Genomic DNA, 24564 nt, shown 5'->3' with positions numbered 1-24564 from the left:
TTCATTTGTTTATGGTTGCGCAAAAATGAACTAGAAATCCGAGATTCAAATCTAATATTAATTAGTGTAATCTATACAATAATTAAAAATTATATACAGTAAACGCGCAGTATGTTGAATGGGAAGTATATATAATAAATATATATTTATATCTATAAGAAGAATCTATTTAAATTATATTTTTTCAAGTATAAAATATACGATATATATATATATTTTTATATATACTAGTGGATATTACCCGGCCTCGCTCGCGGATACACCTCAAGTACATTTTTAATAAGAAATGCAGTTTAAGATAGCGCGGAATATCGTGAACACAACTTCTTTTTCAAAATATGTTTAAGGTCCAACGAGTAAAGAACCATAAGGTGGAATCAATGTGTTTGCCCATCTTAGTCTTGTGTCGAGAATAAAATCTCTGACCTGCTTTCAAGAACTAAATGTCAAAATGCGTATCAAATAAATTTTAAAGATCTTTGCAAATGGATATGAAGCCGAAATTATGATACACTAAAAATTGCATACAAACGTTGTCAGCCAATTTTCATAAAGATTTATGTATAGAGAGAAATAAAATTAATATAATAAATATTGAAATTTGTATCAATGTACAATTACGACTTTTTATATAAAAAAATCCCTATAATAATTTCTATGGTTCGGTTCACCCGATTATAAATTTACTGTTATTTTGCCACTTTTATAATTGCCTAATTGGGGTCTCAGCGAATTAAAAATACCCTACACTATGTCTCAAAGAAATAGAGTCTAGTTTAGGAATCGTCAGAAAGTCTGCCTTTTAATTTGACCAACTTCGTGTCTGTCAAGAAAATAGTTTCGACAGACTCTAGGCAAAGTTCCCATACTCTTCAAGGTATTCTTTCTAAAGTTCCCAAAGTCTTAATACTTATTCTCAATAAATACGTTTTCATATAATAATACACATTATTTTTAATAGTCCCAAAAATATATTTTTACTACAAAATATTCGCTTAACTGGACAAGCTTTTACGGAAACAGCTAGTAAATTAACAAAATAATACATAAAATTAAAAAATGGCAAATTGCATTAACTTATGACAGCATCTGCTGTAATCTGTTGCGCTTTTCCAATGATTATAATGCTAATTACACACATACATATGCAAAGTGCAAGGGCATCACGTTAGCCTATGGCCATGACAGTGACAAATTCATATGTGCACTCAGCGTAACCAACTTTAGATAATGATTAAAAAAAAAAAGTGTCATGCGAAATGCAGTTACAAAGTTGCGATTACCTATAAAAGTGCAATTGGAGTTCACAGAATTAGTTAATTCAAAACTAGCGCAAAATGAAGTCCGCATTTGCTTTGGCGCTGCTTCTGGGCTGTCTAACTGGTTGCCTGATGGTAAGTAAAACACAACAGTTCAACACACCATTCTAGCCAAATCTCGGGATCAAACCTTTCAGGCTGACGATGCCGACAATGGACGCCAAATTGTGGAGACCTGCTTGTCGGAGAATGGTGTAGCCGAACAGGATATTGCCGATCTGAAATCGGGCAAAATAAAGCCCGAGGAGGTCAAGGATAACGTCAAGTGCTCGGCCCAATGTATCCTAGTCAAGCTCGGTTTCATGAACAGCAAGGGTCAGCTACTAAATGATAAGATATTGGAGCACTTTAAGGATGCGCCGGCTAAGGAGCAAGCGGAAAAGGCTCTGGCTGCCTGCGGCAGTGTCACTGGCGCCAATCCCTGTGATTCGGCCTTCCAGATCATGAGCTGCCTGGAAAAGCATGTCAGCGAGGTGATGAAAATGTAGACAGCTGCTGAGTGTGTTACGGAGAAGCAAAACATGCACAACGCACAACATTTAGTTACAAGAGCCAAAAAAATACCCACAACAAACTTAATATCTAATTAAAAGCAGCAACAAATACATTACGCCAAATTTAATCAATGCTTTTTTAATATATGCATTATATAAACCAGCTAAAGCTAAGTTTTCTAGATTATCTTGTGTCTTGCCCTTACGCAATTGAGCTCTTGCAAATGCTCAACAGATGGCGCCAGCAGCTAGAATATTGTGTTCTTTTTTCTTTTTTTTACCAAAGTTTCAAGTTTTCCTTTCTTTATACTTTTCTAATATTACAAATTTAGTTCATTTGCGCTTTTGATGTTTTGCAATTTTTTTCGCCAAACTTTTTGCTCTCATTTCGTTTAGCCACTGCTGATGTGCAACAGATGGCGCCACTTATTGCTTAAACATTTTCTTGGTTAATTTTGATCATATTTTGCAAGCATCTGTAAAATGCGAACAATTTAATTATATTTGAACGCTTCCGCCAAGACAAACGAAATGCTCATAAAATCATAGCCACTGGCAACAATTTCAATCGAATTGCCAGGGTCCGGGACACTTCGATGAAATTGTTGTTCTTCTTGTTCTTGTTGTTGTTGTTGTTATCGGAAGCCCAAAGGCGTACAAAGTTTCTGTTAAATAGACAACGCTGGTTTGGCAGCTTGTGGGCACTGAATTCGCCATTTTCTCGTCATGTTCTATTATTATTTCGAAGAATTTTTAATTTCTGCATTGCGAAAATATTTATTGAAACCGAAAAAACGCCAAAGGCACAAGAAGTTGACTTGGTAGCGTGCAGGACTTGAATGTAGTAAAAAATAAACAAGTAAAATGCACCAGTTATGTATATGATGGACTGGCAGACACCCTGTAAGTAGCTCTAAGCGCATCTAACATATGTTATTTATAAGCAATTTTTAAGGTTTCCGTAGAAAAAGATAATATTTCTTAATATAAAATTCTCAATAGCGTATGAAGCTTACCCAAATGTGAATTACATTTAATTTGAGTCCAGCATACGAGCATACCAAATTGTATACCCTAGGCTTGTTTAGTTAGGGAGTTCGTATAGACAGGCAGGCGGAGGAACATGTTGCTAAATAAAAATCTTTTCTTTTAACCTTGATAAATATATTTTAAAACACTTATACCCTTTCTTAAATGTTATTTGAATGCAGGGTATAAAAAGGCCATAGAAAAACAAAAACCAGAATATAAGAGAAGTTGCCGGCGCTGCCGTTCCGTTCTTTATATGAAAGAGCTTTAATGGGGCAAGTATAAGAAACAGCTTAAAGTGTGGCCAAAGTATGACTGGAATATATTCAAGAGCATTGCAATGTGGTGGCAACCCTTTTCCCTTTTTCTTTAATTTTTTTTTTTTGCTGTTTGGCTGTAATAGCCACTGAAACCTGGGCAAACAAATTGAATGAAATCAACTCGTTAAAAAGTAAATAACTCTGATGAATGGACTGGAGAACACAAAGCGCATACCTGAACTTTAGCCCAGGTAGCCCCCAGGTAGGCGGGCAGGCAACGACTCTGTCAGTCAATTGAAAATGAAATACAAATAAAAATGCAAACAACGGGACCCGCCTCCCAAACGCATTGCCCACACACAAACATTGGGCTAAGCAGACAGCCTGGCTGACTCTCTGGCTGGCAGGATATGCCGCTGACAACGTCTGGACTTGGCCGAGGAAATTAGTGGAGCTGGCTCAGGATGCAGGCTCGCAGCAGCAGCAACTGCTTACAATGTGGCCATTGCATATACAAAAGAAATTGAAAATGTTGAAACGGGCTACAAGGAAATGGACTGTAAGCAGCCGCAAGGAAACAGGCTCACAAACTGCAGTCGTTCGAGTATTCCGGCAAGTGGATTTGCTACTGGGTTTTCGTTTGCCAACTGTGTATTGCTGTATTCATCGATGAACTTTCAATAACAAAACTTTCAGTTTGGCGTTTTTTTTCATATCCGTACTCTGCTGTTTTTTAGCTTTCAAGGATATGACATTGAATTGCATTGGCAACTAGCTGAAGGGCTCCTGCAGTTAGGCAACCCTACAAAAAGTTTGCCACCCTCATGAAGTGGTATTCGAAAAGTTTCCTTCTTCCCTCTCTTTTTTTGCGCACAAAGTTTTTATTACAAAAAAAAAAAAAAATTGCATAAGAGCATATGGTTGATTAGTAGTGGCCGCGGGAGGCTCCTATGAAAGTAATATTATATTTAAGGCGTAGAAATGTATTCAAATTGTGTTACGAATGGGTTTAAGAACTGCTGTTTGGATTGTTTAAGCTGGCAAGTTTTTTTATAGACGAGGCTTAGAGCATTTTATTTATGCAAATATTTCAATGTTAAGAACTTCTGCGCAAAATATCTCTAAAGTCCTCTAAAGAAGTCAACAGAACTTGTTAAGTAAAGAGCACGGCCCGATAGGCTGAACAGATAAAAATCGGTCTGTAGTTGGTTATACTGGAAAACTCTCTGCCCCAGATTATTGATAAACCTACATGGCAGACTTGATTCGACAGACGTCTGCGTGCCGATTTTCGGGCGGGCAGATATATGACAGACCCATATCCACATTTTAAGGGCATACCAATTGTCGGTCTGCCAGTTTTTATTTTTGTCTTATGTCGGAAATTTCAAATGCCTAAACTCTTCCTTACAATAGCTGCTTTATAGCTAATTACGTTCAATATTTAAATGTTAAATAACAACTGAAGGATCCCGCTCTACTGGCTGCGCCGACAGAATCTGTATTTGGTCACATTAGACAATTCTCGATTGCCCACCTTAGGGTACAGCAATTGTCGGTCTATTTGAGAATGTTTGTTTGCAAATTCCGAATATGAAAACTCATGCATAGATAATCTCTAATTTCGACAATTATACTCAAAATTTATTGACAGAAAACTGGCGAATTGTCTACTTCGTCTTTACCATAAAATAATTACAGTCTGCTTTTTGTAAGGAAAACAGCTGTAGTATTATATAGTCTATGCATTCATTTAGCTGGAAACACTATGTTTAATAGCTGATAATTGTTCTAAGTTTACACCAATTGACTACTTAGCTAGTGTACTGTATGCTGAAACAAGTATCTTTGCCTCACTCACTCGGCACAAATCACAATCTAAAATGTAATTCATGATCGAACTGAGTTCTTCCCATGGTGCTCAGCATAAATGTAGTTGCTTATACACAAACATAAAATCGCCCTTGACAGCTTTTGCATGCACATCTTATAAAGTTAATTACATTCCATAAGCGTTCAGTAAATAAATCGCATCATACGGAATTCCATACACAGCCACGCACCTTGGCAACGCTTGGCAGCAAACTTTTAGCAGCTGCTGTTGACAATTGGCAACGAGCGCTACGAGTTTGTGGGCCAGCTCTGGCAGTCTCCAGTTACAGTCTCAGCTACTCACATCTGGCTCCATAGTTAATTAAAAGCTAAATAGTGAAGTTGTTGCTGGTGCTGATGCTGCCAATGGCAAATACAGGAAATATGCATAAACGTAACCAGCAACAGCTACGAAACAACAAAAACACCCAATCTCCAAATCCCAAACTGTGAGAACCCAATCCAAAAACCTCCGAGCAAGTCAAAACCCATTCAACAACAGTTTCGCATAATTGTAAATTCAAGTGGAAATGAATGAATTTACGCTGAACTCGACAGAAAATACCAACGAGCAAATGCGAATATTGTTCCCGTTCCTCTTCACGGCCATGGAGCTAGCTGGAAGAAAAAGAGGGTAGCGGTAACGGTTACGGTAACCATACTGGCAATGCCATTGCTAACGGTTACGTTTCCCAATGGCGCCCCCTGACGGAGAAAAAACCACCAGCCCACACCATCCCAAAGCAATATGGCGTCGCTGTCGCAGTCGCAGTCGCGTCACTGAGAATCACGTTGCTTGCATATTTTCATTCATTCATTTCAACGTCAACGTCTGACGACGATTCCAAAGTTATGGAATGCATAACGGTTCGCTTTTCTATTTTTATAATTCCTGGAATGGGGTATTATAAATTTGCCAAGAATTGTGTAACGCTAGAGAAGAAATGGTCTGTAAAGCCTTCAAATATATTTTTGATCAGAAAGTAGAACTGAGCTGATCGTAAGCAAATTTTCAGCTTGTTTTATCCGATGTGCAAGGCTATCTTGGTTAAATGTGGTGCCAATGCTTCTATTTGCTGGAGTAGAAACATGTATCGAAACCAACCCAATCGTATCAATGGATATTATCGTATCCATTTTAGCCTATGTGAACTCGGTTCTCGACAGGGCTATCTTGATGAAATTTGATACTGATGCTTCTTTTTGCTGGAGTGGAAGCATATATCGAAAGCAACCTAATCGTCTCATAAATAAGTTCGTTTCCCATTTTAACCCATGTTAACAGGGTTCCCCGCAGGGTTATCTTGATGAAATTTGGCACTAAGGCTTCTTTTTTCCGCATTAAGAGAATTTATCGAAGCTAACCTCATCGTATCAGAACTAAGTTCGTGGCCTATGGGAAATGGATTCTCTGCTGGTCTTTCTTAATGAAATTTGGTACTGAAGCTTCTATTTTCGGCAGTAAAAACACATGTGAAAACTATCTTTATCGTCTTTATATATCATGTATCTGTCATGGTATGCCAAATAATTCGTTTTACTCATTAAATACAATTTTATGTTGTCTGTTTTATATAACTAAAGTAAACCTATTTCAATTGGATTTGAATCCGTTTTGCCCTTCTAGGGTATCGAAGCGTCGTCCACCCAAACTAAGTTACTATTTCTTGGTATTTTTTTTTTTAGTATATTTACTTCTGTGTATATCCATAACGTCCAACACAACAGCATTTGAATGTTCTGCCTTGTCGTTGCTGTTGCCCCTCAAGTATTTACGCCTTTATTTATTTAACATTTCAATTGCATATTTTCGCACAAAAGCGCGTGTTGCTCCCAGTGTCAATGGCTTTTGCCCGGGTATAGCCTGAAAGGGTTCAAATGCTGTGGTTTGGGTATTGCACACATTCACACACACACAACAAATAAAAAATTTCTTGAAATCTTGCACGTTTTTTCGTAGGCGTGAGCTATGTGAAATGTCCAAAGACCAAACGCGTTGCACTCAAATACGTGTTGCAGTTGAACAAAATCAACTGGCGAGAAAGGGTTGCTGCCACATGGCAGGGGGGAGGGAGTCATAGTCTCCAGGAGCAGCAGTGTTAAAGACTCTTCAAGACTTTTGGCGAGCGTTAAAGTGCCTGTCAAAATCAGCTGTAGACGTTGCCAACATACTCACACATACAACACTTAAATAAATTATGATCAGATAAATTATTACCGCATGCGTGTGCAGGATATTTAATAATCAGACTATATTTGGGGAAATAAATTTTATGAAAATTGTATTATCCTTTAAAGTAATTCAAAAATGTATTAAAGACGAATATGAACCATAAATCAAAATATAATAACAATAGAAAATGGCAAAAGGGAAATCATAGCATTCTTTAAAGATTTACTCAAGTGGGCGTAGAAGGGAACTTATAAACTGTAATATAATTAAATAAGTAAATATAAAATATATTAAAAAAAACATAAAATATATCAAAAACAATGAAAAAAAAAACGTACCTGATATTTGTTGTTACCATTAATTTTTTATGTAACATCTATTTTGGCATTTAAGCAGTGTGGCAGTACAAGAAAGTAAAGGAGTTTCCTTCTGAAAAAGAATGTACAAAAAAAGTGAATTTTTTAAATTTTATATTTTTATATTTTATAAAAATAAATAATAATTAATAAATAAATAAATAAATACTAAGAAATATTTAATATAAAAGATAAAGCAAACTTCAATTGGTAAAATACACATAAGCTTTTTTTTGGCATTTTTAAATAAATTGAGAATTTTCTTAATTCTTGTAATATTAAGGATTACTCAAACTTCAACTGATATGATGTGAAATAATTAATTTTAAAATATTTAGAATTATATATATATATTATTTATATGCCAATATATTATTGATATTTTAGAAAACTATTAAAATGTAATTGATAAAGTATATTCAACATAACATGTATTGGGTTTATGAGTTTGTCCGGCTCTAGATTGTTGGTTTTGCTTGCTTTAATTTGCCATTATTTTTGTTCAAAGAAAAAAAAAAAAAATCCCAGCCAAATATGAAATTCGTGTAAAAAAAGAAAAAACTAAACTACAAATAAATTCACGCTTTCTTTTGAAGCTATAGTATGCCTTAATCAATAATTATTCAATGTACTTAAAGTCTTTGAAGCGCAGTGCAAATAAGCTATCTATCTAAAAAATATATAGTATATAGAAGTGTTTACCTTTGAGACTTTGTGTCTAGAGTAGGCAGCCCCCGCATACTCATTGCTGGAAATGTGGATACTATATCATCTCGCCCCACAAATTTGCTGAAATTTGTGTTGCGCCTAAAAGTATGCGACAACAAATGCGTTTTTTCTGTTTCTTTGGGCTTTTAGTTTAGTTGCTTTTGGGCTGCTGCTGCCGCTGCTTCTGCTGCTAATGCTGTTGGTGACATCAATTGTTATTCTTGGGCAAACAAAAGGCATTGGCAAATCCAAATAGATTTGCCTAACAGACTACCCTCGCTGATATCTATAAGTGTGAGCATCTAGTATCGAGTATGTCTGCATGACATTTAAGATAAAGTAGCTTAAGATTGATGGTTGCCAGCCTAAATGATACCTGATTGAGTGTGTGTGTGTGTGTGTGTGTGTACGGGAGTGTGTGTGAGTGTGTGTGGCAGCATATGTTTGCTTCAACCCAAGCCTCCCCCACCCCTCCCCACACTCACACCCACACACACCTTCCCTCGGCTACGGCTCGTACCTTTAAGTGTCATTTTGTGTTCTCGACACGCATTTTTGTCAAGAGCCGCTCAAAAACTTTTTGATATTTTGCCAACAAAATTTTTGCACGCTTGATATGCTGACACTGAGTGTGATAAATGGTAACAAGTTTGTAGGCCAATTTGCTAACTAAAGCCAACTAACAGGCGCCACACACACGCACAAGTTCTTTTTGCCATGCTCAATCAGCGCTCAGTCATTTGGCTGCTGGGCACAAAATTGTAGTCTACTGCCACGCCCACAACCCAGGCAGCGATCATCAATTGTGCGCACAATTAGCTTGGCCGGGTCAGTAGCAGCAAAAAAATAAAACAAGTTGGAGCGCTCTAGTCGGGTGTACTCGACTTGTAGATATCCTGAGCTCAGCTAAAAGCTACCTTTACAAACATTCTAGCTTCTAAATATGTAAGTATATACTTCTATATATAAATAAAGAGACTGTAATTCTTCTTGTAATCTCCGAGATATGTTCCCTTAATAGAATATCGATATCGGTTTGCGTCGATTTAACGGAAATAGGACAAGCTATCGTTGATTTGAAACACCTCCGATTTGGGACATGATGCGTCTGTCGATTCTGACCAAGCATATGTATAGTTTAGGAAATCGAAGAACAAAACAAGTTGCACAACTTTTTAGCCATTTACAATGGGTATATAAATGAAATGCGTTGTGCAACAGCATTTTAGCCAACATCAGCCATTGACTGCGGGCTTATTTCACAGTTGACTTGATGCAAGTTGCGCCTTTCTAACGGTTCCGCTCAGCTCTTAGCTTGGCTTCTTGACTTTGGCCCCGCAGCGTTTGTCGTAATTTTCGCGCCATCAATTTAAAAATTACCTGCGATCCGCTCAGCTCCATGCGAATTATATGCTTCATTTCGTCAACAACAACTGCAGCTAACTTAGACAACCAGAGCCAAGCAGCGTCTTGACCAGGTGATGCCAGCATGCCAGGAATGCAGCACAGCCTTATTTTTGCATAAGTGGCGCAAATGTTATGCATTTTAAGTAAAGTGCACTCAATGGACATTCGCAGCTAACCGTGGCTGCAAGTGTTGGTAAGTGACGTAATTATCGATAAATGGATAAAATGGATATATGTATTCATCCACTTAACGTTTCGCCATGATAGCATCGTGTTGAGCACATTATAATGCGAGCATTAGCATATGAATATTGGAAATGGAATCACCAATTTAATTTCGACATCAATTTTTATCAAAATTTTCCAACACTATGATGATGATTTGCTCTGTAGATTATATCTGCATTTAGATTTGAATTTAATATTTTTGCTTTATTATTGATATTAAAATTCCAAAATGTAACCAAATTTTCGAATTTTCCACTCCATTTTTCATGCTTTGTCATGTTTTTACCGAATAGAAATAAATTATTGATGTAATTTTTGTGTCCTATTTTTTGAATGCTTCACAAAACATTTGGCACTATATAATTTCAACAATTTACAGCGTCTTATTTCTTGACATGAAATAATAATTTGTGTAAACATTTTCCTAGTTAAAAGTTGTATTATGAGTTACTTTTGCGAGCTTGTGGGCAAAAATAGAGCTAAACAAATCTTAGATAGCCGCTGGCTGTAACTCCCCAAGTCTCAGTTTCATTGCTGGTAAAAGTCAGAATTTATGCTTTTTAACGCTGCGCAGTTGAGGGAATGAAGGGCCAAAGACCCTATAGCGACTAGAGCACGAGCTTTCTCTCTGCTATCCCTGCTATCCCCAACACCCAACCCTCTCCCCACCCGACCCTCTCCCCAACCCAACCCTCTTTTGTAAGCCCTTTGCTGACCCCTTTGCGCGCAGTTAAACAAAAAACTGCATTCATCTGGCCGAACACACACAATTCTCGCACACATAGCACAAACAGTGGCATGCCTCTTGGGAACGGGAATGGAAACGGGAAATGGGCATAAGAATGGATTCCAGTTGGAATGGTGGGATACTTGGACGCATACTTTCTGCTCGCGACCACTTTTTACTTTTCTTTAACATTATTTTGCACTTTTCAATTAAAAAGTGTGCGCCCCACGCAGCCGAGAGCCTGCAGCCGGCGCCGGGCACCAGTCGGCAGTCGACAGTCGGAGCGGCATGTCAGGGGTGGCCCAAAAAGGGGGCAGGGGAGGAGCAACTATGGCGTAAAGGGCGAAAATAACCCCAAAAGCTGATAAAACCAAGCAACCAGCCGGGAGCAGGCAGTCAGCGAGCCAGAGCTAGCAAACCAGCTGCCATAATTATAATTTCTTAATGCAAATAAAAACTCGATGCTGATTTTTTTATGCGTGTGTATGTGCGAGGGTGTGTGTGTGCGCAGCTGTGTGTGTGCCGGTCTGCGTTAGTATGTGGGAGCCAGCAAACCAACCACAATTTAAACATTATGGTATTTTACTTGGGCGCGTCGTTTTACGCTTATTCTTTCATTTGTCTAAATACTCTAACAATTAAGGTGCTTGAGAAAAGGCTTCCATTTTGACCAGGACTTTTTGGATACATATATATATATGCCGAAAGTCTGTAAAATCAGAGTCCAAAAAATTTTATAGATATCGTACTTGTGGCTTAAAGTACGATATCTATAAAATTATTTGGAGATACTGTTTTAAAATTAATATGGTATAGAGTATGGTTGATTCGACGCGTTTTTAGAAAAGATGCTTTGTTATTTTTTGGGTTTTATACGCTGTTAAAACTATCTGTAAAAATGATTAAAAAGGGTAGCATGAAATGGTGTTAATATAAACCTGGCATTTACGCCCTCATAAAGAATATGTGTTTGCGCCCTCTGTAGTCCTATTGTAGTATGTCTTAAGATATGCAAAACCTTGTGTGAACTCGTCGAATATAGATTTCTACAAAAAATATATATTTTTCTCGGCGACTCGAACAACAAACTTCGCTATACCTTGTACCGTCGTCCAGCCAGTCTAAAAAACTCAAAAGATCTCTATGTTTTATGCCTAGAATTTCTGTAAGGAAATACCATCTTCATTCTTTAAGTCATCAATTTTAGTTAGTTGTATAATGCATACACTCAAAAAAATGAACCGTATTTCAAACAGAAAATCAAAATTTAGTCATTGTTTTCTTGTCTAAAGACATATTTTATTATTGAAAAATTAAATTATAAAAAAATAGGATTTTCTTTGCCGACATTCAATACTTATTTGCCATCCATATACGTATATTTTTATAATCGACTCAATACCTAATCTACAGGGCATATTTTAGTCGGCTATTCTTAACTTGAATAAATGTACTTCCTGCTTTTTTATGTTTTTTAATTCTTGCGTAGCGCCAAAGGGCAAGTGAAAAGGGTTAAAAAAGAAATTCACAGTACGTTCCCAGAACTGTTGCTCTCCCAACTCCTGTCCCCTCACCACAACCCTGCACGGCTGCTGTCCTTTATGTGCCGGTCATTGTGGCCAGCTGCAGTGCAAATAAACATGCATAGTTTATGAATGAAATGAAAAGCGGGCACTGCCAGCTCTGACCAATGCACAAATACTTATTTAAGCGCTTGGCTTTTCAGAGCATAGTGTGCTGCGCAATGGGCTTACATGGCGTATAATTAATATTAAATGTTATACTTATAAATTAAATAAAAATGTGCAAATGTGAGTGAAAAGAAAAGCAACAACAACAATAACAAGAAGAAGCACAAGCAAACAGCGAACAGAAAAAATGAAACTTTTGCCTCTTGTGCTAGCAGGATTGATGACTATGGCCGTCAAGTTTATTGCCAGCGACACGTTGTGTGTGTGTGTGTTGTGTGTGTGTGTTTTGTGTGTTTGTGTGTGAGCCACCCTCTTGTTATAAATGTGTGTTTTGCCAAGTTTGACTTGGAGCTGAGCTAGCGCCAACTTCCGCTGTGCGGAAAAATGCTTTTGATTTGATTTTCACCAAATGTCAACTTGACGTCACGTCGCGACGTCGGCGATGCCGTCGACAGCGACAGCGACTGCGACGCCGGCGACGGCAATGTCGCCGCCTTTGTTGTGCCGTTTCAACTGCATGATTTATTGTTTTGATGAAATTGCGTGTAAACAATTTAGTGGCTGGTTGGCGCCCCCGCACCCCATCCCTACACCCATCACCAAACTACTCCCACATGCTTCTACTACTTCTACTGCTGCTGCCTTTGTGCGCCCTCAAGACCAGCCCAATCCCCACTTGCGCTTTAAGTTTATGAACTTTTAAAAGACTTGATTTAAGGTTAAATATAACGATATTTCATCGCCCGGTAGCATATAGACAAACTTGTAAGTTGCTGTCAAATGAGCCACAAAAACTGACTACATTGGCAATGGCTTGTGGCATACCCCTTCCACACTTCCTAAAGTGTTTGATAATGTCCCAAAAAGGCATAAAATATGCGATTGTTTATCATAGCTGTTTTATGTACTTTTTTACAATGTGAATTGTCAAAAACAAGTGTTACTCTTAGGGGGTATTATTACTGTGTCATGATATAAGCCACGCATATAAATAAACATATTCTTCTTGATCAAATATATCAAGCTTATATCATAATAAGTATACCCTTGTCAAGAGAACTTTGATTTGTTGATTAAATGAAATATATATATTCTAGATCAGCATCCACAATCGAGTTGACATAGCCATGTCCATCTGTTTGTTGGTCTGTCTCTATGCAAGCTAGTTTCTCAGTTTGAAAGCTATCGTCGTGAAACATTGCATAGGTCCGTCCGTCTTTCTGTTGCAGGCAGTACATATGTCGGAACCGGCCGGATTGCATTATTGCACTATGTCATACAGCTGCCATGGAAAACATCGACCGTTTTATACTATTAATAAGAACGACACATTGTGGCAAGCACACTGTTGCAATAATAATGCGTAATGAAAAATAGTTTACTTTGGAAACTTATAAAGAAAAGTCTTGAGGAATGAAAACATTTCCAGTGCTCACATTACAATTGACGTGATTAGAAAAGTAGCTCATCTTGCTGGCTTGTTTTTCAAATGTTGCTTTGTGCACATTCCTTGGCGCTTTGCGAAATGAACTGAAAATGTGATATTGGAATTCCAATTGCTTGACCAACATGGACAGCTGGCATTAAACAATTGCCAAGTTGTAAAGTCTTGACCACAAATCCCACACACATACACATAGAAGTCAAAAAACCACAGAAATTGCACACACACAACATGCCGCTGAAAACCGAAGCCGAATCCAGTTACCCTTTTGCCATAGGTAACACTTAACTGGCCAAGTTATGTGTGGCACTTTAAGCAGCGGCCATTTGGCTAACGTTTGCAATTTTGACTGGCTATAAATATGCCATAACAATAACTAAGACCAACTAATATCCGATTACTGGCTAAGGCCAATGTGGAAATGTAGCGTGAAAAGCTTCAAGCGAATTCCGAGACAGTAAACCAACAAGCGCTTTCCACTCACAGCCCATTTTCAACACCCACAATTGTCATGTGCGTGTGTGTGTGGAAGTGCAAGAGTGTGTCTGTGTCTGTGTGTGTGGCATCATTTTGCCAAACATGAAACAAATGCATAAGTAAATACCAGAAACGAGTGACTTTCAATATCCTTACAGGCTTATTGCTTACAGCAAATTTCACGCCAACCCAACACAAAGCGACTCGTGTGTGGGCAGGCGAGGGGCTGGTGGTAAGGCAGCGGGGCAAATGCGAATGCATTTACACATTTGCAAACACAAACAAACAGACACACGTACAAATACTAACATAACAGACAGTTGCAAACATGCAACATACAAATATGCGTACAGCTAAAGCGACGCCCGAGCAGGGATCCACACCAACAGCAGTTGCAGGAGCTGCAGGAGCAGCAGAAGCAGCAGGAGCCGTGGAATGGGCCTACAGCTAGGCCCCCGGGCAGCCAGTTGGAGCGTGGCAGTCTGAACGTCTGAAGCATTTCAATGCTACGATATACGATTCAGTTTCGGTCTATGCTCCATTTCAGTTGCCATTCTAGCTGAGAACCCAAGTCTGAGTGCGTCGTTGCCTAGAACGCATTTACGTTTATTGCATTTGTAAATTATTCACACAAGGATATTAAATGCAAATTGTGAAATAGACGACACTCTGCTACGGCCAGGCTATAGATACAATATCCGTTGTATGCATCAGCCAGTCACCACCCAACGCCCTCAGTGGATAGCCCAACCCAATGCTCAACGCCACGAATTACTCAAATGCTGCATATGATTGTCGCATTGACAATGCATTCACAAGTTGCCCATTTTTGTTGTGTGTGTGCGACTGTGTGTGTGTGCATGTGTGTGTGTGTGTTTTGACTGCTTGACTGCAAATGCAAAGAATCTCATTTCATATAATGCCATTAGCCGTGCAACAGGAATAGACACAGCCCAGTGAATTAAGCTCACTCGAGCTGCCGGCTACAGTTGGGCAACCAGGAGTCGAGTCGGGTAAGTTCAAGTGGCTAGTTAGGAACCTGAGCAGTTGACAAGCCACTCAGCAAATTGGAGCGTAGTTACCAAAGGCCAGCATTAAAGTAACTACAAGCAGCTCCGATTGTAAATCAATTTGAATGGGCGCTTTGGTGCGCATATAAGCAGCATAATTCTCTAGTAATCATTTTAAGAGTTTTTTACTCAAAAATAAAATTCGAATTTCATGCAATAGGAAATTGTAGTGCACTATCAAAGACGCTTAAATAGACGACAAGCTTCTATGCAGTCGCCAATTGCTGCTAAATTTGAACTGGCGATCTCTCTCTCGTATATTACAACTGAAAAGCGCACTTGTAACTATCTGTTTCTCCAGCTTATTTATTCAGTTTTAAACATTAATTATAAGCTTATCTATTAATTAAAATGAAAGAATATAGTTATAGTTCAACCACGCAGAATTTAAACTGTCGATCTCTAATTGGCAAGTGCAAATCTCATATATTATATATATCTGCATTATTGTTTACGTTTTTCTGTAAGTATTATTGTTTATGTTTATATGCATTATTGTGTATGTTTTTCTGTAAATAACGGAATATAGTGATTGTTTATCTACTTGTAATTTCAACCAGCGACCTGTCGCTTCTTATTATGCATTATGCATATATGGATCCTTGGCTTATATATTCATTAAAGTAAAGGAGTATATTGATAGTTAATCCACTTATAATTTGAGCCGGTTACCTTTCGCTTGTTAGTTCTACGCTCAGACACCACTGGGCTTACGTTACATCTGAAAAGTACACCTCTGTTTTCTGTTTTATTGTTGATGTTTTTTATCAATTCCTTAACTGAAACTTTCCGGCTCTCCAGCGCATCATTCTATTCATGAAAGTAGAGGAATATAGTAATGGTTTATAATAATTTAAACCACGAACTACTGGTAAGTTCTATGCTATGTTTGCAACTTCTGTAACTGCATTATTGTTACGGCTTTTCTGCAATTCGTATAAATAATTTATCTGTTTCACTAGCTAATCTATTTATTAAAGTAAAGCAAAGTTGGTTCACTAGTTTATTTACTCATAACACATCAGTAATTGGAAGAATTTGTACACATGAATTCAAGTTTGCGTCTGTTTGCAACAAAGTATTTGTTGTTCTCCTAATCTGTGTAGCAAAAAAAGGTATACTACGTAATATCATAGTTTCCACAGGCAATCCTTTGGCCCCACCCTACCTTGGAAATTGTTGTTCTTAACTTGGAAATTAGATTTGCATGTTACGCTCGCTGGCACCTTTTTGCCAAAACTTTGTCCACAAGAACTAACTGAAGTATCTAAACAAAAGTCTAATGTCAAATGGTTTTAGTGCACAGCATCTGCATGCGAGTTAAATTTCGTTAGTGAAATTCAACTTTATGAACTTTTCTGCAAGCTCAGTTTTTTCCATCTTCTTCATCCTTCTTTTTCTTCTTCTTTGCATTGACTGTAGGGTATGTTTGAGTTTCTTGTTTGACATGTTTTTGACAGTGCTTTTTCTTCTTTTTAATAGTTAGCTTAATGTGCACCCTGCTTTAGTTTAAAATAGAAAAGAATGCGGCAGGACATGAAATAATGAGTAAATTGACAGGCATATACTATAAAATAATATGGGTACTTATCTAATAATAATACTACTAATAAATAATAATGATAATACGAATAGTGCTGAAATAAAAATACTAAAATTATCACGATTCTAAGCATTGGCCCTGCCCTCACAAAAGCTAAACTTATCTTTCAATTAATTAAAAAATAACGCATATAAATTAATGTAAACACTCAAACAGTTTTTTTATAAGGCTTCGATCCCCGAATTTCATGTCGACGGTGAGTTGACTTAGTTTTTTTATGGATAAATCATTAGGAAAGTTCCCTTTATAAATTCTGGGCTAGAGTTAGACTTTTGGAATGCCTAAAAAATGTTGAATTAATAGCTTGTAGACATAACATATTGAATTTAAAGTGAATAATACTAATAATTAACAATTATACCTTTGTATTTATGTTAAATAGAAGGCCTCACAGAATATATTAACATTCATAATGTAAATTTCAAGTTTAGTTTCAATTGCATATATATGATAATTGCACGATTTGTCACATTTCCCCCGGAGAACTGAAACAACTGTTAACCAAAAGCAAGCAGACATTAAATATAGTTAAATAGCAGCTATTAAATGACAATTACATACTATGCAATTTTCAGCACCTTAGATATTCAAATTGCGGTCCACTTAGCCAGAAAATCGAAATGGAAGCGTTGGCCGAAGGTAAACAGACGAAGGCTATAAAAGGCTAAAATTATGCCCCAACCGGGCACAGTCAAAATGTACAAGGTGAAGGAGCTGCAGCTAACGCCGGATAGCTTTGACAATCCCATTTTTCGTATACACTTGCGCTGCTTTCGCTGGTACGGTTATGTGGCCTCCATGGAGCAGCGTCATCCGTGGCTGTCACTGGTCCGTTGCACCATCTTCACCTCCTCCATTTGGCTGAGCTGTGCGCTGATGCTGCTGCGCCAGTTTCTGGCCCGTGGCTATGAGAATCTCAATGATGGCGCCACCAGCTGGGCGACAGCGGTGCAATACTTTACAGTCTCTATAGCCACACTGAATGCCTATATGCAGCGGGAGCGTGAGTAGCTAATGAGAGATCTAAACAAACGTTGCTAAATCCAAGTCATGGTCAGGCGTTGTCTTAATGCTGCGCACAGCCCATGCGGATCTGCAGCAACTAATGCTCGAGGCTGATGATCAGGAGTTGGATGTGCTGCGCACCACCCAACGCTATGTGAGGACTATAACGTTTTTGCTGTGGGTGCCGTCGGTGGTGGCTGGTTTTATGGCCTGGTCGGATTGCATTTATCGCACCATCTTCTTGCCGCAAACTGTTTTCAACACTGCCGCAGTGCTTCGCGGCGAGGCGCAACCGATTTTACTCTTTAAACTGTTTCCCTTTGGCGAGCTATACGATAATTTTTTCATCGGCTATTTGGGTCCATGGTATGCACTCAGCCTGGGCATTACCACAATACCGCTGTGGCACACCTTTATCACGTGCCTCATGAAGTATGTGACCCTCAAGCTGCAGATACTCAATAAACGTGTGCTTGCCATGGATGTGAGTACATGTGTGTGTGGGTATTGCAGCTCGAGCTAGTTTTTGGCATTTGCAGATTCAACGTCTAAAGCCTGAGCTGTTGCCGCAACAATTAACTGTGAACGAGCTTATCCACTGGCAGCTGCAACTGTGCAAGTCTTTTGTCCAGGAACAGCGCAGGATACGTGCATTTGTCGGGCAGATCGAGCAACTGATTCGTATTCCTGTCATGGCCGATTTTATAATATTCTCCATACTCATATGTTTTCTGTTCTTTGCACTGACGGTGGGCGTAAGTTTTTCACAGATTTATATTTTAAATTCTTATTTTAGTTTATTTTTGATATTTTTAGGTGCCCAGCAAAATGGATTATTCGTTCATGTTTATCTATCTGTTTGTCATGGCCGCGATCCTGTGGGTATATCATTGGCATGCGACTCTCATTATTGAATGTGTAGGTTTTTGATTCCCTTTACTCATTTAGTATTCATGAATGGTCGAGTATGAACTTATAACATCAAAAATAGTAAAACTAAAAACCCAATCGCACACAAAAACATAACATTCACACAATTGCCCCTTCAAATTTTAATTGATCAAAAATTGTTTACATTTAATTGCATAATATGCAAACATTTTTTATAGCTGATTTTTTGGAGCTCCCAAATTAAATTGTGTCTGTTTAAAAAAATCCGAAATGTTTTTGGATAATTCCTTGCGCACAAAAATATTGTGGAATACTTTTTGGCATACGGCTTAAAGCATCAAAACGCGATAAATACACAATTAGTTTTGATTTTATCCGTGAATACGAATAATCAATAATCCCGCTAAAAAAAATTCACATATGAACATTCAAAAATGTTATTTTTATTTAGTTTAAACAATATATGTTTTCTATTCCATAGAAAACAATATTCCTTTATGCCTCTGACAAACTTGAGTTTTTCTATTATCCATGAGCTAAGGAAAGGGCTTCCGGATAATATCAGTTAATTCCTATAAGTCATCTATATAAATCATTTTTCTTTTAATGTTTTTGCCAAACGTGGCAAATTTATCTATAACCTGGATTCTGGATTCTGGATAATAGAAGCTTAAGAGAAGGTTTCCGAAAAATAGAGGTAAATCAGGTTTCATAGACAGTTAACCGTTGTTCCCGGTCAATGGAGTTCCAGATAATCAAGGCTCAGTTGTATTTCTAAATTAAACATATTTTTAAAAATGTTAACTATGTTTTCGTTTTTTTAAAAGTGATATTTATTTATTCCACATTTTGTATGCCATTTCCGAGATAATACGTTCAACTTTCAACTTTTTATTTATTTCCTTTCAATCTATGATTCCACCTTTAATGAATATCCATTTATTAGAATTAATTCCAAATTGAATGTAAAGTTATACTTAATATAGTTCCACTCTCTTTTTTAAATGCTTTTTCTGAGATAATCTTCCACAACTTTTCATTTGTTTCTTTGCAATTTGTGATTCCACATTTAGTGAACAGCCTGCTTCTTGTCATGTTACCTTTTATTTTCTAGCTAGCTAGTTAGCATTTATTTGCACTTTTTCGAATTGATTTTCAATTGCAGCAGAATGAATTGTGCTTTGCCTTTTATGCCGGCGATTGGTACAACTTCAGCCTGCCAGTGCAAAGAATGCTGCTCTTCATGATGATGTACGCCCAGAGACCGTTGAAGATGCGCGCCCTGCTGGTCGAGTTGAACCTGAGAACCTTTCTAGATGTAAGTCAAATGATTGCATTATTGCTTTTAAATGTTTTAACTCTTTTTTTTAATGCCACAGATTATGCGTGGCGCTTACAGTTATTTCAATTTACTGCGTAGCTCGCATTTGTATTAGCTTTTATTTTCTGCTCGTCGTGCCGCTAATCAAATGCCGTTGCGCTTGTCAACTCGTCGTTTGGCTAACATGACAGTTAACATGGCTTGCAATTCATTTGCCGGGAGGGCTGGGTGGTAGACGAACAAGAAGAAGAAAAAACGCATGACAGACGAGTTGGCAAAATGCTAAAACATTTTACAGCGCAAATAAACGTGATGGGCTGCTACTCAAAAGCCAATGTCAGTAACAAGCAACATCATTTATCACTTTTGAGTTACGTATCTCGCTGGCAAGCGAATGTCAGGCGCATTGTGTGTGCTTTTATTGTTAAATTGTATTCTTTCAATGGCTGCTAGAAAACGATTTTGCACTTTTTACTTAAGCGTAAGTATGCACATGCCACTGCCAGAGACCAGAGACCAGAAACCAACGCCACCCGCCGCAAATACAATATTTGCTGCCTTAGTTCTAATTGTCTGGGGGGTTTTCTGGGACTGAATTTATGCGTCTGGTCTATGTACATATATTGGAAACGGTCCGAATACGTCAAGCCACCACCAAAACTAACCGAATCAACCGAATTGTTGTGCCCTTGGGTGTATTTTTTAATAATATTAAGAGTATAGAGACAAAAGGAATAAAGCCGAACCGCACTCAAAACAACAACCCACGAGCCAAACCAACAACAATAATAAACACGCATATTGTTGCGGTTATTGCACGTCCCGGGGATTATACACACAAAGTGGCTAAATGGCTGATAAAGGCGCACGCTGAGTGTCTCCCAACGCAACACATAGAAAAAAATGCAGATACTAATGAGTATTAATGGGTTCAGGCCATGGCAGGTATACCCAACCCAAGGGTAAGGGTGCGTGTGGGGTGACAACTACTCTTAACAAGCGACAGGCAAAAAGGGTTGCTCTACAGATCAGATATGCATCTCTAAAAAGTGAGCTGTTGATGTGGAAACAAAGAAACACTTTTAAGAATTCAAGCACGGGTAGTAAAACCAAGTTCAATTTAAAATATATATTTATAAAAAATTAACAGAGACATTTTAACTAGTTCTTGCCTATCTCTCTTGTAGCATTTCACAACCATATTAAATGCAGCAAAAATTCACTTCTTTTAATTTTGAAATTTCGTCATCAAGTTTATTCTCTAAGCGCTCGACATTCGCCAACGACCATACCACGCTGAATACATCGGTTCTCGTCCGATCACCGAAATTAAGCAGCGTCGGGCGCGGTTAGTACTTAGATGGGGGACCGCTTGGGAACACCGCGTGTTGTTGGCATCGTCCACAACTTTTTTTTATAGCTCGAACAAATTTTTGAAAATATTATTCAGTCAAATTCCGTATTAATTATTATTTTAATTTTCCCCTTTCCCGACTACTTGCCGTCTTGTCGTTCAGACTTATATATTAAAATAAAAATTTTCTTGCCTTCATTGGCCGACTCTTGCAAATGCTGAGCCCCAAACGTCATACTTGTAGCATAACAACAATTTCTGAATGCAGCAAAAAGTTCACTCCTCAGGATTTTGAAAGTCCAGCTACAAGTTTGGGCTCTAAGCACTCGACATTCGCCAACGACCATACCACGCTGAATACATCGGTTCTCGTCCGATCACCGAAATTAAGCAGCGTCGGGCGCGGTTAGTACTTAGATGCGGGACCGCTTGGGAACACCGCGTGCTGTTGGCATCGTCCACAACTTTTTTTTATAGCTCGAACAAATTTTTGAAAATATTATTCAGTCAAATTCCGTATTAATTATTATTTTAATTTTCCCCTTTCCCGACTACTTGCCGTCTTGTCGTTCAGACTTATATATTAAAATAAAAATTTTCTTGCCTTCATTGGCCGACTCTTGCAAATGCTGAGCCCCAAACGTCATACTTGTAGCATAACAACAATTTCTGAATGCAGCAAAAAGTTCACTCCTCAGGATTTTGAAAGTCCAGCTACAAGTTTGGGCTCTAAGCACTCGACATTCGCCAACGACCATACCACGCTGAATACATCGGTTCTCGTCCGATCACCGAAATTAAGCAGCGTCGGGCGCGGTTAATACTTAGATGGGGGACCGCTTGGGAACACCGCGTGTTGTTGGCATCGTCCACAACTTTTTTTTATAGCTCGAACAAATTTTTGAAAATATTATTCACTCAAATTCCGTATTAATTATTATTTTAATTTTCCCCTTTCCCGACTACTTGCCGTCTTGTCGTTCAGACTTATATATTAAAATAGAAACTTTTCTTGCCTTCATTGGCCGACTCTTGCAAATGCTGAGCCCCAAACGTCATACGTGTAGCATAACAACAATTTCTGAATGCAGCAAAAAGTTCACTCCTCATGATTTTGAAATTCCAGCTACAAGTTTGGGCTCTAAGCACTCGACATTCGCCAACGACCATACCACGCTGAATACATCGGTTCTCGTCCGATCACCGAAATTAAGCAGCGTCGGGCGCGGTTAGTACTTAGATGGGGGACCGCTTGGGAACACCGCGTGTTGTTGGCATCGTCCACAACTTTTTTTTATAGCTCGAACAAATTTTTGAAAATATTATTCAGTCAAATTCCGTATTAATTATTATTTTAATTTTCCCCTTTCCCGACTACTTGCCGTCTTGTCGTTCAGACTTATATATTAAAATAGAAACTTTTCTTGCCTTCATTGGCCGACTCTTGCAAATGCTGAGCCCCAAACGTCATACTTGTAGCATAACAACAATTTCTGAATGCAGCAAAAAGTTCACTCCTCATGATTTTGAAAGTCCAGCTACAAGTTTGGGCTCTAAGCCCTCGACATTCGCCAACGACCATACCACGCTGAATACATCGGTTCTCGTCCGATCACCGAAATTAAGCAGCGTCGGGCGCGGTTAGTACTTAGATGGGGGACCGCTTGGGAACACCGCGTGTTGTTGGCATCGTCCACAACTTTTTTTTATAGCTCGAACAAATTTTTGAAAATATTATTCAGTCAAATTCCGTATTAATTATTATTTTAATTTTCCCCTTTCCCGACTACTTGCCGTCTTGTCGTTCAGACTTATATATTAAAATAGAAACTTTTCTTGCCTTCATTGGCCGACTCTTGCAAATGCTGAGCCCCAAACGTCATACTTGTAGCATAACAACAATTTCTGAATGCAGCAAAAAGTTCACTCCTCATGATTTTGAAATTCCAGCTACAAGTTTGGGCTCTAAGCACTCGACATTCGCCAACGACCATACCACGCTGAATACATCGGTTCTCGTCCGATCACCGAAATTAAGCAGCGTCGGGCGCGGTTAGTACTTAGATGGGGGACCGCTTGGGAACACCGCGTGTTGTTGGCATCGTCCACAACTTTTTTTTATAGCTCGAACAAATTTTTGAAAATATTATTCAGTCAAATTCCGAATTAATTATTATTTTAATTTTCCCCTTTCCCGACTACTTGCCGTCTTGTCGTTCAGACTTATATATTAAAATAGAAACTTTTCTTGCCTTCATTGGCCGACTCTTGCAAATGCTGAGCCCCAAACGTCATACTTGTAGCATAACAACAATTTCTGAATGCAGCAAAAAGTTCACTCCTCATGATTTTGAAATTCCAGCTACAAGTTTGGGCTCTAAGCACTCGACATTCGCCAACGACCATACCACGCTGAATACATCGGTTCTCGTCCGATCACCGAAATTAAGCAGCGTCGGGCGCGGTTAGTACTTAGATGGGGGACCGCTTGGGAACACCGCGTGTTGTTGGCATCGTCCACAACTTTTTTTTATAGCTCGAACAAATTTTTGAAAATATTATTCAGTCAAATTCCGAATTAATTATTATTTTAATTTTCCCCTTTCCCGACTACTTGCCGTCTTGTCGTTCAGACTTATATATTAAAATAGAAACTTTTCTTGCCTTCATTGGCCGACTCTTGCAAATGCTGAGCCCCAAACGTCATACTTGTAGCATAACAACAATTTCTGAATGCAGCAAAAAGTTCACTCCTCATGATTTTGAAAGTCCAGCTACAAGTTTGGGCTCTAAGCCCTCGACATTCGCCAACGACCATACCACGCTGAATACATCGGTTCTCGTCCGATCACCGAAATTAAGCAGCGTCGGGCGCGGTTAGTACTTAGATGGGGGACCGCTTGGGAACACCGCGTGTTGTTGGCATCGTCCACGACTTTTTTTTATAGCTCGAACAAATTTTTGAAAATATTATTCAGTCAAATTCCGTATTAATTATTATTTTAATTTTCCCCTTTCCCGACTACTTGCCGTCTTGTCGTTCAGACTTATATATTAAAATAGAAACTTTTCTTGCCTTCATTGGCCGACTCTTGCAAATGCTGAGCCCCAAACGTCATACTTGTAGCATAACAA

General features: G+C 38.4%; 2 protein-coding genes, 7 non-coding genes and 1 pseudogene across 9 annotated transcripts; all 10 read left to right on the top strand.

Moving 5' to 3' along the window:
- The first annotated feature begins 1317 nt into the window (after positions 1–1317).
- On the top strand, positions 1318–1950 carry LOC115766560. Its single transcript, XM_030710538.1, has 2 exons — positions 1318–1394; positions 1457–1950. Exons 1-2 carry the CDS (start codon positions 1338–1340, stop codon positions 1805–1807), a joined length of 408 nt encoding a protein of 135 aa, XP_030566398.1. The 5' UTR covers positions 1318–1337; the 3' UTR covers positions 1808–1950.
- A 15604-nt stretch (positions 1951–17554) lies between these two features.
- On the top strand, positions 17555–20388 carry LOC115766584 (odorant receptor 56a). Its single transcript, XM_030710570.1, has 6 exons — positions 17555–17861; positions 17917–18347; positions 18403–18618; positions 18680–18781; positions 19920–20072; positions 20134–20388. The coding sequence occupies exons 1-6, from the start codon at positions 17555–17557 to the stop codon at positions 20188–20190; spliced, it is 1266 nt and encodes a 421-aa protein (XP_030566430.1). The 3' UTR covers positions 20191–20388.
- A 965-nt stretch (positions 20389–21353) lies between these two features.
- Positions 21354–21472, top strand: LOC115766632. Its single transcript, XR_004018234.1, has one exon. It is a non-coding gene; the product is annotated as a 5S ribosomal RNA (ribosomal RNA).
- Positions 21473–21764: 292 nt separating this feature from the next.
- LOC115766646 lies at positions 21765–21883 on the top strand (annotated as a pseudogene).
- A 292-nt stretch (positions 21884–22175) lies between these two features.
- On the top strand, positions 22176–22294 carry LOC115766637. The gene has a single exon (XR_004018239.1). It is a non-coding gene; the product is annotated as a 5S ribosomal RNA (ribosomal RNA).
- Positions 22295–22587: 293 nt separating this feature from the next.
- On the top strand, positions 22588–22706 carry LOC115766630. The gene has a single exon (XR_004018232.1). It is a non-coding gene; the product is annotated as a 5S ribosomal RNA (ribosomal RNA).
- A 293-nt stretch (positions 22707–22999) lies between these two features.
- On the top strand, positions 23000–23118 carry LOC115766629. Its single transcript, XR_004018231.1, has one exon. It is a non-coding gene; the product is annotated as a 5S ribosomal RNA (ribosomal RNA).
- Positions 23119–23411: 293 nt separating this feature from the next.
- LOC115766628 lies at positions 23412–23530 on the top strand. The gene has a single exon (XR_004018230.1). It is a non-coding gene; the product is annotated as a 5S ribosomal RNA (ribosomal RNA).
- A 293-nt stretch (positions 23531–23823) lies between these two features.
- Positions 23824–23942, top strand: LOC115766627. The gene has a single exon (XR_004018229.1). It is a non-coding gene; the product is annotated as a 5S ribosomal RNA (ribosomal RNA).
- Positions 23943–24235: 293 nt separating this feature from the next.
- LOC115766626 lies at positions 24236–24354 on the top strand. The gene has a single exon (XR_004018228.1). It is a non-coding gene; the product is annotated as a 5S ribosomal RNA (ribosomal RNA).
- The last annotated feature ends 210 nt before the right edge of the window (positions 24355–24564 follow it).

The sequence above is a fragment of the Drosophila novamexicana genome, unplaced genomic scaffold, assembly GCF_003285875.2.
Source record: "Drosophila novamexicana strain 15010-1031.04,08,12 unplaced genomic scaffold, DnovRS2.1 tig00001209-arrow-arrow-pilon, whole genome shotgun sequence".
In the NCBI taxonomy this organism is placed as follows: domain Eukaryota; kingdom Metazoa; phylum Arthropoda; class Insecta; order Diptera; family Drosophilidae; genus Drosophila; species Drosophila novamexicana.
The sequence above is the reverse complement of the archived record's forward strand: the minus strand, read 5'-3'. Positions and strand labels throughout refer to the sequence as shown.

Excerpts from the sequence above, each read along its gene's own strand:
- LOC115766560 (XM_030710538.1), top strand. The coding sequence starts at position 1,338 with ATGAAGTCCGCATTTGCTTTGGCGCTGCTTCTGGGCTGTCTAACTGGT. Across the intron at positions 1,395-1,456 it reads GTCTAACTGGTTGCCTGATG|GCTGACGATGCCGACAATGG; the intron begins GTAAGTAAAACA and ends CAAACCTTTCAG.
- LOC115766584 (XM_030710570.1), top strand. The coding sequence starts at position 17,555 with ATGTACAAGGTGAAGGAGCTGCAGCTAACGCCGGATAGCTTTGACAAT. Across the intron at positions 18,348-18,402 it reads AACGTGTGCTTGCCATGGAT|ATTCAACGTCTAAAGCCTGA; the intron begins GTGAGTACATGT and ends TGGCATTTGCAG. Across the intron at positions 20,073-20,133 it reads ACCTGAGAACCTTTCTAGAT|ATTATGCGTGGCGCTTACAG; the intron begins GTAAGTCAAATG and ends TTAATGCCACAG.